The following is a 19,755-nucleotide window of genomic DNA, read 5'->3' as shown; positions in this document are numbered from 1 at the left end:
CGACATTCTTACTGCTTCTTAAAGTAGTTTTCTAGTAATTTTTTTTTAATTTTGATACTAAAAGATGTTTTAAGAAGCAATAAGAAAGTCGTTCCAAATGAAGCCTTAGGTTTCATTTGGGACGGCTTTCTTACTGCTTCTTAAAGCAGCTTTCCAGCACAAAAAATTTAATTTTTTGTACTAGAAAGTTGCTTTAAGAAGCAGTAAGGAAGCCGTCCCAAACGAAGCCTTAATTTTATCCAAATTTGATCAAAATATTGTTTGCAAACATTTCTTCTCTTCTCTTCCAAATGTATAGACAAGCAACATATTGATACAAGTGTTATCACCACCATTTTCTTTCTTTTTAAGTATTATCACCACCATCTAAGAGCTTAAAAGTCACAGATTGAATGGCTTTATTCATCCAGTACTCTTGAATCAATATTAGGCATCATCACCTCAAATTAGAAAGATTAATCAGTTTACTAAACATGATTGCATTATATCAAAGAACTTTGTCTCAAAAGGTTTAGTTTTTAGTTTTTAATCTAGTGGTCTTAAGCATCCATATCGGCGGACCCAACTATGATGAATTTCTTCAAATTCATGTAGATTTAATAGATATAATTACCCATGTAGCTACTTATATATGTACTAGTCGTGAACTCATTGTTTTGTTTGGGACAACTTTCTTACTGCTTCTTAAAATAATTTTTTAGTACAAAAATTAAAATGTTTGTAATAAAAACATGCTTTAAGAAGCAGTAAGAAAGCCATCCAAATGAAGCCTAAATAAACCTAGCTTTTGATAACTTTGAGGACAATATATCAATTTGGTTGAAGTTCAGTGACCATTTCAATTCATTCATTAATTAGTACTCTATGGGCCACAAATACCTCACTGCCAATTGTTTAATCTACTCAATCACTAATAGTTATCCCAATCACAGACCAACTAACGATTTGACAAATCCAATAAAAATATGGATGAATTTGATAAACATCTATAATCCATTATGATGCAAAATTTAATTTTCTTTCTAATCATGGTGTAATTACTATTTCAGCAAATAACATCCACCAAGATTTAACATTTACATAGCAGATACAGCCAAGAGCTTGTTTTCTTTTTCACAAGTTCTGATACTAAAAGGCAGTACTGCAGCAATTTTAAGCAGGTTAAAAATCAAGTTTTTAGCACTAAGTGGTGGTTAACTCCTTTAAGGATCAATTAGAATTAAATGCAATAGAGAAAGTAAATCTCATCAAGTAAGATTAAATGTAGTTCTTATTTCTCCTTTCAATTTCATTGTCATATATCTTCTTCAATCTCCTATTTTTTAGGGTTTTTTTTTTCTCTCTACAGCCTTCTATAGGTGGAGCTGCAGAGCAAAGTCTTCTGAAACCTACAGTAAAGAATGATTTCAACACATGTTGAAATGAACTTCAAAATGAGGAGAAATTATTCTGTGCAGAGTCTAAATGGAAAGAACCGTCCGGATATGTGAGTGTATACATTGTGTATAAATTCGTACACATTGTGTATCAATATTTTGTATAAGTATTTGTACATAACAACTCATTTTCAAATGAACTAGAAAATTAAAATGAGGCCATCGATCTTGTCAGGGCTTTTGCATTTGATTATGAGAGTTATTTGGGAAGGAAGAACACATTCCAAGGTTGGTATTTGCTAGACCTTAGTGTTCAATAATATGTTGAAAATGTTTTGGTAGTTTATCCAATAAAATCTTACAATTGTTTTAGGCTATCACCATAAGCAGTAGCACTACTTTGGGATATGTTGGTTTGAATATTTTTAGTTTGTTTAATGATATAAAAAATATAGCCAAATAACTGAAGATTTTCCAAAAGAGTTTGCTCATTCTCATAGTTATTGATAATTGTAAGTTTTTTCATAATTCTCTAGAAATAGTAAACTTATATTCTAATTCAATGAATGAATTTTATAGTGTATTATTATGTTCATCTGAGGCAATTAGTAGAGGCATCACTCAACTTAGGGTTTGTTAGAGACTACTAGAGTTTAATAAATTTGGTTGTAAAGTTGTTCTTGTTGTTAGTTTTCTTTGGAATTTAATTGTGTCAATCAATTGGGTTGTTCGATTGCCTTGAATCTCAATTCCATTGGTTAAGTTTGTCAAGGGGTTGTAGGGGGTCATCCTTGAGATTTTCTTTTTACATACGACTTTACAGTGGTGCGGCGTGTGTACTCGAGCACTCGATCTCTCCAAATCCTATAGCACCCCAATGCTACAACTCATGTAGAATATAGAGAGTGAAGCGTTGTGACACTCATGATCCCGGCACTACATCACTCTAAGATAAATTGAAGACAGAGATTGGAGCACCACGACGCTCCAAACTATTCGCTTGGATAGTTCTCTTTCTCATTCTTCATGAAGGGTTAAGTCCCTTGGGTGATTTAATGTGTATATATATATCTTTTTTTTTTAAATCACTTTGTTAGTTCTAATGAGAGAATGGTGCAATAGTGAAGAGAGACAAGGAGAGAGTAAGAGAGAAAAGAGATATGTATAATTTCACCCAATTTTCATTGGAAAATTTTTGGTGTGGTGCGGCTCCATGTTTTTTTTCCGCATCTCTGATTTTTCCACGTTAAATCCTGGTGTTCTTTCGTTCTGCTGCAGTTTTCTATTTTTTGTTTGTTTTATTGTGTGGTTTTACTTCTCTATAGTTATGAGGAAAGCAACTTAATTATCCTGGTTGCAAAAAATGGCTTTCCACTATATAAATTTTTAAAAAACAATGAAAAAGAATAACAAAATAATAGTAAGCTGAAATTGAAGTTATTACGTGAGAAAGAAAGTAGTGAAAATGTTATTCCAAATAGACCATTAATCAACTACTTTAGTTGAGTATATATATTTTATTGTTATAGGTGACTCATTTTACATACCAAAAGTTATATATATATTTTTATAATTAATTAAATTTTTTAATTAAAAAAAATTAATATTTTATTAGAAATTAACTGAATATAAATTTATTATACCAAATATATTTCACTTTTTATTTTTTCCAAACTTTTAATATTGAATAATACATAATTAAGTATCATTATTAATATTGAATAATACACCATTAATTATTAATTATCAGTACCTTTGGCTTTTCACTGTAGGTGCAGTACAGTTTTGTGCTGTCGTACACCTTCCAACCGGTACTACGTCATTGGATCGTCACGATTATACCCCTGAATTTTATTTTAATTTACAATTGAGCTGGAATGAAGAAAATTGAAAAAAAAAAGTCATTTTCCTCACTACGCATTACAAAAAGATTAAATTCGAATTAGATAAGAATCAATCTTGTTGTTCTATACGCCAAGGCAAGATTTCAATTTGAAATCTATCTCTCTCTATCTCTCTTCTCTCTCTATATTTATTATATTAAAATTAATTATATTTTTAAATATTTATTGTTAAAAATTGAATATATTTTCGAAAGGAGATTCCTTAATAAGAAAAAAAAAATCTGGCGAAATTATGCGCATCCAATGACGTAACTTGTAGTATCAAAACGTTAACACATTGTTTGATAGAAAATGTCCAACATAACATTACAATGCTCAAAAGAAAAAAAAAAAATATTTATGCATGACTTCAATCTTATGATGGCCTCATGGATGATTAGGAAAGAAATTATTATATGTGTCTGAAAATTATTGTGATATATGAATATATGGTCAATTAATAAAAATATATGTTGCACTTATTTGAAAGTAAATTTTAAGATCATGAAATTTATCATAATAAATTTTAATTAATATATTTTCACTGAATTTCTTTCTTAATTTGGTGGGCGTGTGGGTTAATTGTAAATCATCATGTTGTAATAGGCTTTCAAATATTTCATTTAGAGTGAAGAGCTCCAATATGTGAGCTCTTTTTTAGATTTCAATGGAAAAAAAATGAATTTACATATATAGCACTCAAAATTTTAGCATGAATATATTTAACACCTAAATTTTAATATTGATATTGCTAGCACTCAAAATAAAAAAATAATAAAAAATAGCATATCTGATATCCCCATTACAATCCCTAAACTACATCACCCCACCGCTAGCCATGTTGCTCATGTTGTCGAACGGCATTGCCCTAGCATGTGAGTGCATCATGCATGCACCTGTTGATGATGCATTAGCTCGCGAACTCCACCGCTCTTGGACCCATCAATGCTCTCACTTGCAAGCTCCTATGTGATTTCCTCTCCTGGACTCATTGAAGCCCTCGTATAGACTCATCAATGCCCTTGCTTGCGAGCTCTCGACTGCTGCAGCACTCATATAGAAATTTATGAAGCCCCAGCCCTAGCAAGCAAGAAGCAAAAAAAATTACACATGTGCTTACAGGCGAATGCATCAACAAGTCAAAGAGAAGACATCAATATATAGGCGACACAACAACAGCCTAACAATATGTCAAGCAAGATCCAACGAGATTCACTAACTCCATTAACAGAGTGCTAAGTGGTGTAAATATTAAAGTTTATGTGTGAAATATATAAATGCTAATATTATAGGTGATGTAAATATTGGAGTAATTTGAATGATTCGTTGCATGGAGCTAGCCATTGAGGTCCCATGACACATGAAAAGGCTGCTTACTCTAATACACTACTTTTTTAGATTTGAAGGAATGGAAATAATATTAGATTTTTTCAATTTCTAGTCAATGACATAACATCAGCTATGTAATCACATAATGTGACCATATCAAATTTCCACAGGTTTCCTAGTATAATAATACAAACATCCATGTCTAATACATCACAATTCGCTTCACAAATGAAAATTTTGTTGATGGAGAGTATTACCTTGCATATATGTATGAAATAAGATCATCCATCCCCCTTCTAATCTAGTTAACCTTATAAGATTGAGGTGTTTGATTTATGATAATTAAGAGTCTTAACAATGCTGCTATATATGTTATTTTCGATGCAACCACTATATACTAATAATTCTCATATTTCTCCTTAGATGATACATGAGGCACAAAATGTGGCATATCAGTATGATGGTACATGCTGTTTATGGTGCAATAAAACTATCTCCAAAATGTATGTAGGAATCCACCCACATCATTTGCACACCTTTAATTTCATCATTCACCGTTAATAGTATGAGTTGTTAATCGTCATCAAAGTTGCCATCAATTAGTTAAATTTGATGTTTATTTGGGTACTTATTTGATTGATGCCCCTGTCAAAAGCTTCAAAAACACATAAAGGTTTTGACATTGTTGTAAACACTAACTCAAGCATATCCTAGTTTAATGGATCCTTCATGTATAGCAACTTTCGTGTGGAAGTATTTGTTGAGAGTAAAAGGATCCTATCTTTGTTTCATGTTGTTGTCCTTTTGTTTATCTTATTGTTGTACTCCTGAACATTATTTTGAGTAGTATTTGATCGATTGTTTTTAATTGAGTTGAAATTGATCTTCATAGGTGAAATTAATAACTCGAGAAAGTGACCAAATTGCATTCAATTTCAGTGGGTCTTTGATAGCATCTTTCAATCCACTGAAGTTTTGAGCCGAAAGTTATTGATTTGTATCATTAAGGTTATTAGGCATTGGGTATTAGCACCATAAAAGAATCTGTTATAACTGTTGCCTTGTATTTACCTTTCTGTCCTAAGCTTAGTCTATTTAATACTTGTATCTGTACCAATTTACATATGATGAAATAATAGTGCATTCTCTGTTTTCTTTCTCACGGTTCTCCAGCTGCTCCGTTTTCCTTCTTTCTCCATTCGCCCTCATGGTATCAAAGCAGTAGAGGTCGCTCAAGAACCTCATGGAATCCTTACCCCCCTCTTCTTCCTCCTCCGCATCCTCCTCCACCCAAACCACCACCTCCGCTGGAATGTCCGCCTGCATACCACCAAATCTAAAATTCCTTCTCTCCAACATCAAGAACCTCACTCCTCATCATCTCACGCCTGACAACTACTCGATTTGGCGAGCGCAAATTCTACAGCAATTTACTGCAAATGGCTTCGCCGGACATCTTCTTGGCTCCGTCCCGGCACCAACCGATCCTGCCTCTACCGATTATGCTCAATGGCTGGTCATTGACAGCAATCTCCTTTCAGCTATTTTTGCCTCGGTATCTCAATCCATCCTGCCTTAGATTATAACTTCTTCCACCGCCAATGCTGCTTGGACAGTTCTTGAGAAGTGACTTCAACCGACCAGTCGCTCCCGCGTCATCCAGCTCAAGAACGAGCTATACCGCACTCAAATGAAGGATCTCTCCGTGCAACAATACCTCACTCACATTAAGACGATCGTCGACAACATCTCCACCTTCGGCTCCAAGATTGAGTCTGAAGATGTCATGCTTCACATCCTCAACGGTCTCCCGCCAACTTACAACTCGTTCAAATCAACCATCCGCAATTCCCTCCAACCAATTGACTTGGATACTTTCTATGCCTTGCTGTGCAATGAGGAAATTCACCTCCAGCAAGAAAATCTTCAAGAACCGCACCCCACGGCTCTCTACGCTGCCTCCTCAAACTCGTCTCGCAATCGTAACAACAACAGCAACAGACGATTTGCCAAACCCAAGACTTCGCAATCGTCTCAAATTTCCTCTGCTCCGACTTCCGTGACTACTGCAGCACCTGCTTTGGCAAGACCAACATGTCAAATTTGCGGCAAAGTTGGGCACATTGCCCTCAATTGTTGGCATCGCCACAATCCTAAATACGCTCCTACCGACAATCGTCAACCCCGAGCTCTCTTCGCAAATCCGTCCGCTCAAATCAGTCAAGATTGGATTCTTGACTCAGGAGCCTCCACGCACCTAACTCCGGACGTCAACCACCTCTGCTACCCGACTGCCTACCACGGATCGGATACGGTCTCCACCGCAAACGGTAACAACCTTCCCATCACCAATACCGGTCAAGGTTTCCTTCCTTTCCCGGACACCGCTCGTAAGTTACATCTCAACAATCTCCTACACGTTCCTACACTCACACACAATCTTCTTTCCTTCTCAAAACTTACTTCCGATAACTATGTTACCATTTCTTTTGATGCTAATGGTTTTGTCATAAAGGACTCACGGGACCACCGTCCGCTGCTTCATGGACATCTCAGTAACGGTCTTTACCACCTTCGCACTGCTTCCGACATCAAGAACTCAGCTCTCACGGCCAAAACCATCTCCTCGGGCAACTGGCATTCTCGCCTAGGACACCCGAACAAAGACACACACAACACCCTTTCTCGCTTAATTCCTGAAATTACTAATGTACCTCATTCATTCTTTTGTAACTCTTGTAATCAGGCTAAAAGCCACAAGTTAGTTTTTAATAAAAGAGTTACTATTACTTCGCAACCCTTTGAGCTTGTTCACACCGACGTCTGGGGACCGGCTCCTCACCTCTCTCTCAATGGTCATCGGTATTACATCGTTTTTATTGACGACTACTCTCGTTATTCATGGCTCTATCTTCTTCACACTAAAGACGAAGCTCTAATGGCATTCAAGAATTTTCTTAATCTCATAAAAACTCAACATAATAAAATCCCAAAGATTCTTCGCTCTGATGGCGGAGGTGAATACACGAGCCTCGCCTTCCGTCGCCTGCTGCAGGATCACGGTATCCTTCATCAGCTGACCTGCCCTCACACGCCTGAGCAAAATGGTGTCGCTGAACGCAAACACCGTCACCTTCTGGACCTCACTCGTGCTCTCCTTCATGAATCCGGTCTACCTTCCAAATTCTGGTCTTCCGCGCTCTCCACCGCCCACTACCTCATCAACAAGCTTCCTTCCAAATCCATCTCTAATCAAATACCTCACCAGCGCCTCACAGGTACCTCTCCGACCTACACCCACCTTCGCACTTACGGCTGCTTATGCTATCCTTGGTTAAAACCTTACTCTACGGACAAACTTGCCCCAAGATCTCAGCCCTGTGTTTTTATCGGTTACTCTCCTAACCAAAAAGGATACCTCTGTCACAACCCTCTCACCGGTCGCACGTACACCACCAGACACGTCCTCTTCTATGAAACTCAGTTCCCACTCAAGCATCACTTCAATCAGCCTTCCTTGCACCAACCGGATCACATCTCCACCATGCCCCCTCTGCTTCTAACACCCTCCTCCACTATCACTCCCTCCACTACCACTCACTCACTGCCTCCTCACAATTCCGCCAGCTCCAACCAGATCTCCGACACACAGCCAGACACTTCCTCCAACTTGCCCCCTGAGACTCTCAGCTCGTCCAACCAACCCCCTCACACCACACCTCCTATTCATCAAATGCAAACACGCCTCAAATCTGGTATCCGCAAACCAAAGCCGGTCTTCAATCTGATTGCCCAAGTTACTCCTCCTGTCACTCCTACTACCTATCTTCAGGCGCTTAAATCCGAACCTTGGCGGGCGGCAATGCAGGCAGAATTCACCGCTCTTCAACAGCAATCCACCTGGTCACTAGTCCCTCCTCCTCCCGGCAAGCCTGTCCTAGGTTGCAAATGGACATACAAGATTAAGCTTCTACCCAACGGGACAGTCGACCGCTATAAGGCACGACTCGTAGCTCTCGGATATAATCAGAAATTCGGCATCAACTACAATGAGACCTTCAGCCCGGTTGCAAAGATGCCTACAATTCGTCTACTCCTTGCTCTTTCTCTCAACCGTGACTGGACAGTTTATCAACTGGATATAGCCAATGCTTTTTTACATGGCGACCTACCAGACGACATCTACATGCGGCAACCTCCGGGCTTCGCCGATCCAACCCAACCAAACGCAGTGTGCAAACTACAAAAATCACTCTATGGCCTAAAGCAAGCACCGCGACAATGGTTTCAAAAGCTTACGAGTTTCCTACAACAACTTGGATTTGGGTTCAGTCGTTCCGATCCCTCACTCTTGATCTTTAATCAAAACGGTATCTGCATATACTTGCTAATTTATGTAGATGATTTTCTGGTTACAGGTAACGATGCTGCAGCCATTAGCTGACTTCTCTCCAAACTCAAACAACAATCCGCTCTCAAACAGCTAGGAGACATCTCACTTTTTCTCGGAATCCAGGTGACCCGTACTAAACATAGTTTCTTTCTTTCTCAAGAACACTACGCTTCCAAAATCCTTAATGATGCAGGGTATAAGGATTGCAAGTCCGCCCCAACACCGATTACTCCCGTCAATCACCTGAAGAAACCAAACTTGCAGCCGCATCCCGACCCGTCCCTTTACCGTCGCCTCGCCGGCTCCCTCCAATACCTCTCGATCACCAGACCCGACATAGCGTATGCCACCAACCGTGTCTGTCAGCATATGCAAACTCCCACAGAACAGGATTTCCACGACCTCAAACGGCTTCTACGATACGTCAAAGGAACTCTCACCTACGGCTTACCAATCACACATGGCTCTCTGACTCTTCGAACCTACTCAGATGCAGACTGGGCATCCGATGCAACAGACCGCAAGTCGGTATCCGGCTTCTGCACCTTCCTCGGCCCCAATCTCATCTCCTGGATAGTGAAAAAGCAACCCACAGTTGCCAAATCCTCTACCGAAGCTGAGTATCGCTCTCTATCCGCTGCCGCGTCAGATGTCATCTGGCTTCGAAGACTCACTGCCGAACTACAGCTCCCACAGCCAACTCCGACAACAATCCACTGTGATAATACCTCCGCCATGGCCATAGCCAAAAATCCGGTTTTTCACGCTCGAACGAAGCACATCGAGATCGACTATCATTTTATTCGTCAGCACCTCCATTCCGGCAATATCAAACTCGAACACATCTCATCCGCCGATCAAATAGCTGACATTCTCACTAAACCATTCTCGATATCTCGGTTCTTGGAATTACGCACCAAATTAACCACTCGGTCACGGAGTGCCTAATTTGAGGGAGGATATTAGCACCATAAAAGAATCTGTTATAACCGTTGCCTTGTATTTACCTTTCTGTCCTAAGCTTAGTCTATTTAATACTTGTATATGTACCAATTTACATATGATGAAATAATAGTGCATTCTCTGTTTTCTTTCTCACGGTTCTCCAGCTGCTCCGTTTTCCTTCTTTCTCCATTCGCCCTCATTGGGTCAGTAAAACACTTTGGTATAAGCATTGACAAAATGATGGCCTAATAATTACCTATGATATCATATATACGACATAAGTATGAAAATGACCACACAACAATTTTTTCATCCAACTTAATTGAATCCACCATGTTTCAGCCCCACTAAGTTCGCATGCCACATATTTGATAGATTTCTCTAGTGCTATGTGCATATACTAAAAAAAAAAATTCACGATTTATTTCCCGTGAATGTTGTTTCAATAATAATATTACCGCAAGAAAGGAATACTTTTTTTTTTTTTGCTCTATCTTCACTCTATGTGTGTATTGTTATTGTTAAAAAAAAAATGTATATTGTTGTCAGTTTTGTTGGTAAACTTAGAAAGTGATTGTAATCTACTACTCTGAATCTAAAATTCTAAATAGTGTTAGTCTTCTTTTTTTTTTTTTGGACATTTAGGTCATTTAAGTCAAATTCACACTCACAACGCATACACAAAGACTAGACTCAAAATCTCTTAATTGGAAGCAAGCTCTCAACCAACAGACCATATGATGAGCTGTGTAAATAATTAGTCTATGTGCGAAGAATTTGATCCTCGTCAAAATTAGTAAGTTTACAAGGAATTCTACTCTGCTCTTTCCTTAAAAATTTTTTTTTCGACATTTGGATACTTCCAATGCACTTTCTGTTTGGTTTACTTAATATAAAGATTGAAGGGCTGAAAGTAAGCGGAATTCCGTCTAAGTTCATCGCTTTAATTACGGTCAAGGAAAATTTAGTTGACCTTCCTTTTAATGAAAGGAATTAGGGTCACATTCAATCAATTTTATTAAATAAAATTTTAATTAATTATAAAATGACAAAAAAAATATCCTCAATAAAATATTATTATGGCTGTCAAAAAATAGACCTCCCAATTAAAATTGTGAAAATGTAAAGGTAAATTTTAAAAGTAACTATCATTAATAAATAAATTATGCGATTAAGTATTGTTATATCATTAAAAAATTATTTTGATTGGGCACGAATATCCTTGTAAAATTGGGTTGAAAGTTTATGTAATTAAATTTGGGACCATCCAAATTCTGATTTAAATAAATTTACAGTCGAACTAAATATCTCAAAAATACGAACTAAACGACGACAAATTCGACTTAATCCAAGCACAAATGGTTCCAAATCGAAGACTCGAAACACATTTGGAAGGTTCAAAACATAATTTGGATCACCAAACCAATTCCAAACAGGACATGCTTATAGTTGAATCGAGCGGCTCGATGAAACGAATCCAACGAGCCCAAGATTGCCAAATTATGATATTATTAAGATATTCAAATGCCCAATAAATGATCCACGATCAAAGAGATCAATATCGGTCGTCCATTCAAATCATTCCAAACATACCCATTTTAGGGTTTATGATATTATTAAGATATTCAAATGCCCAATAAATGATCCAAGATCAAAGAGATCAATATCAGTCGTCCATTCAAACCATTCCGATCAAAAATATCTCTCTTTATTTGCTCGCCATGCTACTTCTAGAAATTATAAATATACCCCTCATTCCTTATAGAAATGGGAACACAAGTAAGGAAGAGAAAGAGGAGAGAGAGATTAGAGTTCTCTTATCACTAGACACCTTCTCGACCACTGACAGACCACCGATCATCGCCGAACTATCGTTGAATTTATGCCTAGTCACCGAGTGAAGCCAGACTTCTGTTCGACAACCAATTAACATCGGACTTTCGTCTGGCCTTAATTATTAAACAAGATACATAATCCATTAATTATTAAAGTTAAACACCTGTTTGAAAAGCTACCTTAACTAAATTTTATAACATGTATATAATTGCTTTTCATATTTACTTTTTAAACACCTCGAAATTACTAATTTTGTTAAAAAGACACAAAAAATTATGGACAAATAAATCTTATAAGTGGTGAGCAGCGAAAACATAAATGAAGGATTCTAAAGACCATATATGATATTGACTAAAGGCATCATCTCTTTGCAAGTTATATGTGATTGTCATGGATGACAACCTTTGGTCTTTTTCGTCCCTTACTTTTCAGATTTGATAAATTGATAGACTAGCGATCTTCTTTTGTAAATTGGTGGTTCAATAAGTACTTAGGCTAATGTCCAATTCTTATTTTAAGTTTTTGGACTACAACACATTTTTTATTTTCCTCTCCTTAAATTTCACACTCTTTATTGTTTATTTTAGAAATTTCGAGACTTATTGATTAAGATGACTAGTGTTTTGATCCAGCTCATTTTGATATGTTGATTGGGAGCTTTGACTATCAACCAATAGATTTTGGATCCGAGTCATACTAAGTTAAGCATTGCAGGGATGAGGATGCTCATGTTGATGAGTGGCTTTACCCTTAAAGATAGAATACCAAATGAGCATATACATGAAAAGGTTGGAGTAGCACCAGTGGAAGATAAGATTAGATAGAGTCGCCATAGATGATTTGGTCACATAAAACGGCAGCCTTTCAATGACCCGATTAGGAAAGTAGAGGTATTATATTTGACTTATGTTAAGAAAGATAGAGATAGACCTAAAAAGATTTGATTATAAAATATTAGAAATGATCTTTTTAAACGTAGTGAGACAAAGACTTGATGTTGTTATTGTCCTAGAGAAGATGAGAAAAATATTATTCAATATTGAGTGGAATAGTTCCACAATATTATGAACAAATTAAAAACATTTTCATTAATTGTAAAATTTTTATCATATTTTTCTGAATAAATATTAGCGGACATTTTATTAAAAAATAATATATTATTATGAGAGATGTAACGTCGAATTTTTCTGTATGTTTCTCCAACAAAAATTAATAGCGTATAATTTAAGAAACTTGATAATATAATAATTTAAAAACGACATCCAACCACCAGGGGTACCGATGGTAAACGTCTACCCATCCTCCTCTGCCCCTCTCGCTCATTGTATCTGCCAGTACTTTCTCTCCTCTCCCCCCAATTCCCGATCCGCGCTTCCTCTTTTAACCTCTCTATCGTCCGCCGCTACCCCCCGCCGGCGAAAATGATGCACATGACCTTCTATTGGGGGAAAACCGTCACGATCCTCGTAGATTCGTGGCGCACCGATTCCTGGATTTCCTACCTGCTCTCCCTTATCGCTCTTTTACTCGGATCTGCCTTCTACCAGTTCCTCGAAGACCGCCGGGTCCGCTTCAAGCTCCTCTCCAAATCCAATCACTCTTCTCTCGAGATTCCCCTCCTCGCTAGCCGCGCCGGCGGTCGATATGCGGCAAGGATTTTCACTGCAGTTCTTTTTGGCGTAAACTCTGCGATAGGGTATCTGCTCATGCTCGCTGTTATGTCCTTCAATGGAGGCGTTTTTCTGGCGGTGGTGATTGGACTAACGTTGGGCTACTATGCTTTCCGAAGCGGGGCGGAGGAAGATCTCATCGCTTTGGATAAATCCTGCGCCTGTTCGTGATCTGATCAATATCAAACTGGTATTTCAGGGTGGCTATTTCCCTTTGTGAAAATTTCTTCCCCTTTTACTTAATGATATAGGTTCTGTGTTGCTGCGGTTTAATTTGTTAAGGAATATAAGATTGCGGTTTATCCGTTTATGTATTTGTGCGGTGGGGTTTTTATGATTTGTGGATTAGGGATTTGACGTAAAAAGATAAAGGCGAGGGAGAACAAAGTTATTGTATCGGTAATGCATACTGTCTATGGATTTGCAACAGATAATAAGTTGTTTACTTCATATTTACTCTATCTTATCAGCTTGTTTTGCGAGAAAACTGATTAGGTTTTCACGGTTTAGGATTTCTCGTTGGAGGTGCCCTTTTCCCTTTTTCCCCCTTTTTCTTCCTTTAAGATGAAGAGAATGAATTTGATAAAAGCCATTAAAGGGCTTTCTGCATTTTATGGCTCATTTGGTTGATCTTTGTTATGGAACTTGTTGGAAAAAGATGAAACAATGAAATTCTTTCTTTTAATTGAAAATTTCTAAATATATTTTTAAAATAAGAATTTAATCTTGTTATTTAGCTTTCTGCAATCAAAATTTATCTATGAGGCTAGGTTGTATCCGACTGCTAGATGATTATCTTTGTCCGGGCCATGAATTGAAAAGTTATGACAGCAAAAGCCACGGAGTCGGGAAATTTTTAAGGGACATAAATTATATATATTAAAAAATATTATCAATACTTTTTATTATATATATAATTTTAATGATTTTTAAGAAATATATGATTTAAATATTTTTAAAATTATATTCGCAAATAAAAATATAAGATATATAAAGATAAATTAAAATTTTAAAATGAGCACATGCTTGCTTATGATCCCTTTCCCTTAAATTCGCCCTTAGTTGGCAATGTTTTGATGGTTGATTATCTTAGAAATTTTAGCAATGTTGTCTTCTCACACTTTAGACTTTACAGAGGATTGAAGAAATAGCTTTTGAAAAAATTGATGCACACAGTTCATCTTGGCCTGTTGGTTGAGAGCTTATGCTTCCAACTAAGAGTTTTGAGTTCGAGTCTTTGTGTATGCATTGTGTGTGTGAGTTTGACTTAAATGGCCTAAATATCCAAAAAAAAAAAAATTGATGCACGTGACTGTGAGATTATATTAAAAGATGCACATTATGTTTATATTACTAAAACAAAAAAGCTTTTTGATAAATAAATTTGTCATGTATTAAATTCTTAAAATTTAAAATAATCGAAGTGTTTCATTTTGAAATAATCTTTCTCAAAATTATAGAATTATTGTATTTATTTTTTGTGAAAATGTAGTTTTTATGTAAAAAATAAGAAATTATCTAAATTTTAATATTATCTACATGCCATGTATCATATCTGTACACTCGCTTGCTCTGCTAGGGTTTCCGCCGACTTCTCTGTAGCAATGAGTGTTGACGTTTTCGAGGTTGATTCTTTCCGTTTTTCTTCAGGTATCTTCTGTTTATTTCATGGCTTCCGTCCGCCTTCGTGATCCTGGTTTCCTGAAGGGGGCTGCTTCGTCTCTTTCGTTTAAAGACGCTTTAGCTGGCTCGTCGTCTAATTTTCCTGAGTTATGCGTATCTTCTCATCGTGGTTTACCGGCTCTGTTGGTTTCTGAGGAAGAAATTCGGTCCCTTGCGGCACCTTTTGATTTCGCTTTGGTTGGCCGTTTTCTGGGTAGGCGTCCGTCTGCTGATGCGATTCGAAATTCTGTTTTAACTTAAAGTTGATAGGTGAATTCTCGGTCACTGTTCTTAATTACCGGAACGTTTTGATTAAGCTAGTGAATGATTTTGATTATTGCCGTATGTTCTCTCATAGATCCTACTTTGTTCAAAATTGCTTCATGAAAGTGGTGAAATGGTCTCCCGATTTGAATGTTGAGGTGGACTCTCCTATTGTGCCGATTTGGTCTCTTTCCCCCTTCTGAGACCTCATTTATTCTCTCCTAGAATCCTTTCTGCTCTTGGTTCTCTTTTTGGTCGTCCTCTCAAGTCGGATATGGCGACTGCGTCGGGCTCTTGTCCGTCCATGGCTCGTATCCTGGTTGAATTGGATGTCACGAAGAAATACCCTGATAAAATTTGGGTTGGATCTGTGAAAACGGGCTATGTTCAATCGGTTACTTTTGATGACATTCCTTTGTTCTGCATGCATTGTCATTCCTTAGGTCATTCTAAGGATGCCTGTCATGTTTTGCATCCTATTGCTAAACCTGTGGTTGCTCTGTCTGGGAAACCGAAAGTGATTAATGGTAGCTCTAAGGATTTTAATACTGTGCTGGATGTTGTCGATAAGGATTCTAATGTTGCTGCTACTTTGTTATCTCCGAATGCTCTACCCTTTGTTCCCCCTTCTGTGAATTTGAGTTCTTTGGTGCCTAATGATCATGCGGTTTCGAACTCTCTCCCTCCTGGCTCTGTGTCGGCTAACATTGTATTTCCTCTGGCTAAGGATGTGAGGGAGTGTGATATTAATGATAATTTGGTGGTGATTGAGGGTTCTTCCTCTATTTCTTTGGGTGAGCCTGGTGCTGTTTCTAGGGAAAATTTGGTTGTTGGAACTACAGGCACATTACTTGAACTTGTTGAGGTAGGACGTGCTGGTGTGGTTGAGCTTGATAAAGTGGTTGATTCGTCGCCTGTGGTGGGTGAGGAATTAGTGAGCTCGCCTGTGAATGAGTGCCATAGAATTTTGCCTGGTGAAGCTCCGGTTTCACCTGCTGTTAATGCGGTTGTTAATGCAGATTCATTGCGGGTGGACAATTTGAATGGACTTGCGATTAGTGCTAATAATCTGGTGGATGTCCCTGCAAACGTGATTGATACTATCAATATGGTCAATCTTTTAGGTGTCAGACCTGGGTTAGATATTAGGAATCATGTAAATTGGCTACATGTTTCTTCTGATGCTGAGTCTGAATCCGAATTTTCGGAATGTGATGTGGCTTCTCCTGAATTTTTTTGTGGATCGGACCCAGGGAACGATTTTGCTTTGGTTCGAGATAGGCCTGTACTCTCGGTTGCCTCCCGTGGTCGTTCTCGTGGGAGGGGCCGTCGAAGGAGATAATTGGACTCAATGTTTTTGGTGTTTTGCTCTTTTTTTTTGCTACTTGCATTGTTCTGTTGTCTGTTGGTTGCTGGTTTGGATCCGGACTATGATGTGGCTGGGGCTCGTGTCCTCGTCGCCTTGTGGTGGCAACCTTTGGTGATATCCTTCGTGTTGGTGGGTTCAGTAGCTATTTTCATCTTACTGGACGGCCCGTTCAAGGCCTCAGGGATGCTGGGAGCTTAGGCTAAGTACTGAGTCCTTTTTGTCATTGGATTCTCCTTTTTTTTTTGGCTTTGGTTCTTCAACTTGTAACCGTATTTGATTTTTGATTAATATAATTTCTTGTTCTGTTAAAAAAAAATCTGTACATTTAAATTCGTATGGATCTGATTGATCAAATTTTTATGAGAGATTGAACTGAATTCAATAAGTTGTTGATAATTAATTGATTTGAACAGTCTACGACTCAAAATTCTCCAAAGCTCAACTCTCTTAGAGCATAGAGTTGCCAATAATCTAATATTGTCGGATCACCATGAACTTGAGAAACCATTGAATTTGCTCGAAGAACTCACAAAGCACGGCGGAGCCAAGATGTTTTTCATGAGGCGCACAAACTATTGAGTTAAAAATCCATTTTATTATTAAGAAATAATTATTGAATGTGTCTGAATCTGAAATAATGTTTTTCTAAATTAATAACTAATAAACAAGTCTTCAAATTTGCTTAACCACAAAATGGTTTCCAGTTGATTCTAAAGTCGATCAATAGCAACCATTTAGATTATTTGTTTCTCAGATTTAATCACAAATTTGTTCTTAAATAGAAGAGAGAGAGAGAGAGAGAGAGAGAGAGAGAGAGAGAGAGGAGAGAGAGATGCCCACTACCGGTGTCGCCAGCCGACATAAGATGCCAAGATGATCGCACACCGCCTGGGTGCCGTGTCGATGCCACAATGATTGAATGCAGAAGTGTCTGGATATCGCATGTAAATATGATGAAGCGTGTGGGGTTTGAGGAGACGGAAGAAAATAATATGAATTAGGTGGTAATTGATCATTACCATAATTAGACTTAAATTAGTGGTAATTAACAGCCAGCCAGCCAACCAACCAACCAGCAGGGGCCAGTGCAGAAATTTATCTATATAACTCGAATAAACATGCCTTTTTCTATCAAAGAGATTCAAACAGATTCATTATAAATCAATTTAGCAGAACATTTATTTAAGATTCTCTCTATAAATGTAATAATATATATTCCATAATGTCTCCAGATCTCGCCGGCACTCAAGTTCGTTGTATCGAACATCAAAAACATCATTCTGATACAACTAGCGTCGGACAACTACAATGTCGGGAAGTTTCAGATTCTAAAAATCTTTCGTGCATATGGGTTTCTCAGGTTTCTTGAACCCTCTCTTTCGACATCTGATCAATCTTCTTCTCAAATCGAAAACCCCTCTACAACTATTTTGATTTCAACGCAATCACTTCTCACCGACCAAATCCTCTCAGCCGCGCTTTGTTCCACTATATCCGCCTCCATCCTCCTTTACATGGTTCATCTTGAATCCACTACAACCATCTGGACGCTTCTTGAAAACAGGTTTCAATCCAAGAACAGATCAAATGTTATTCAACTCAAGAATAACCTGCACAATATCTCTCTCAAGAACTTATCGATGTCTCAATATCTTGCTGAAATCAAAACTATCGTGGATCAAATAGCTGGAGCTGGATCGGTGGTGGACACTGAAGACATCATAATGTATATTTTGAACGGGCTGCCTAACTCCTATCAATCCTTTAAGACAGCTATCAGGACAATGCTTACCCCAATCACACTTGATCAACTATACCCTCTCCTTCTTAGTGAGGAAATTAACTTGGCATCTGATGCTGCTCGAAGCACTACTCCTGCTGATCAAAATCTCGCATTATACTCGACGAGAGGTCGAGGACATAGCTCCAGAGGCAGAAACAATTCAAACTCCAGTCGCACGCCCACATCTACAACGATTTTCTACCAGATATGCCTCAAGAGAGGACATTCGGCTCCAGACTGCTGGCATCTCCTCAATCCATAATATATTCCGTCGACTGGCAATGGCAACAACAAAGCCCTTGTTGCCAACTCAGAAAGTTCCTCGGCGAATTGGTTTCTTGATTCAGGATCAACGTCTCACCTCACCAACTCTCTCAATAACATGTCCATCTCCACCCCCTACCAAGGCACCGACAACATCACCGTAGGAGAAGGCAGATCGGTAAACATAGTTCACTCTCAGGCTGGTTTATTACCAACCCCAACTCGTAAGATTTTCTTGTCTCAAGTCCTTCATACTCCTCAATTACACTATAATTTGCTTTCTATTTCTAAGCTTACTAAAGATAACGACATCTCGATTGTGTTTAATCCGCCTGGATATGTGTTTAAGGATCTGAAGACGGATCAAATACTACTCCAAGGGCTATGTAAGAACGGTCTCTATCCGGTTCCGAGCACTTCATCGTCGCAGATCTGTGACAAGGCTCTCTCGGCAAAGCACAAAAATGCGCATACTTGGCACTCAAGGCTTGGTCATCCGCACACAAGAACTCTCCAAGCCATCTCTAAATACAACCCGCATCTTAATATTTTTGCTGATTCTTTAGTCTGTGAATCTTGTATCAAGTCAAAATGTCATAAACTTGCTTTTGAAAAATCTGTTAATCGTAGAAATTCTATTATTTCTCTCGTTCACTCTGATGTTTGGGACCCTGCTCCTGTTGCGTCGTACCAAGGATTTCGTTACTATGTAATCTTTGTATATGATTTCTCTCGTTTTACCTGGATCTTTCCGATGCATAATAAATATGAGGTTATGAATATTTTTATTACGTTTAAAACTAACATTGAGAAGCATACATCGAGATCCATCAAAACGCTGCGAACAAATGGAGGAACCGAATTTCTAAATCATCCTCTGAAGCAGTTCCTACAACAGAATGGCATCACGCATGAGCTCTCTTGTCTGTATACTCCGGAGCAAAATGGGGTCGCAGAAAGAAAGCACAGGCATATCATCGA

The 19,755-nt window shown here is 38.0% G+C and overlaps 1 protein-coding gene across 1 annotated transcript; it reads left to right on the top strand.

The window, feature by feature from the left end:
• Positions 1-13,028: 13,028 nt before the first annotated feature.
• LOC110107192 (copper transporter 5.1) lies at positions 13,029-13,893 on the top strand. Its single transcript, XM_020837379.2, has one exon. The coding sequence runs from the start codon at positions 13,184-13,186 to the stop codon at positions 13,601-13,603; it is 420 nt and encodes a 139-aa protein (XP_020693038.1). The 5' UTR covers positions 13,029-13,183; the 3' UTR covers positions 13,604-13,893.
• Positions 13,894-19,755: the final 5,862 nt, after the last annotated feature.

This window comes from Dendrobium catenatum, unplaced genomic scaffold (genome assembly GCF_001605985.2).
Source record: "Dendrobium catenatum unplaced genomic scaffold, ASM160598v2 original_scaffold_218076, whole genome shotgun sequence".
NCBI lineage: Eukaryota > Viridiplantae > Streptophyta > Magnoliopsida > Asparagales > Orchidaceae > Dendrobium > Dendrobium catenatum.
This window is presented reverse-complemented; position numbering and strand designations above follow the sequence as displayed.

Bases quoted from the DNA above. Each gene is read 5' to 3' on its own strand.
- LOC110107192 (XM_020837379.2), top strand. From the start codon at position 13,184: ATGATGCACATGACCTTCTATTGGGGGAAAACCGTCACGATCCTCGTA.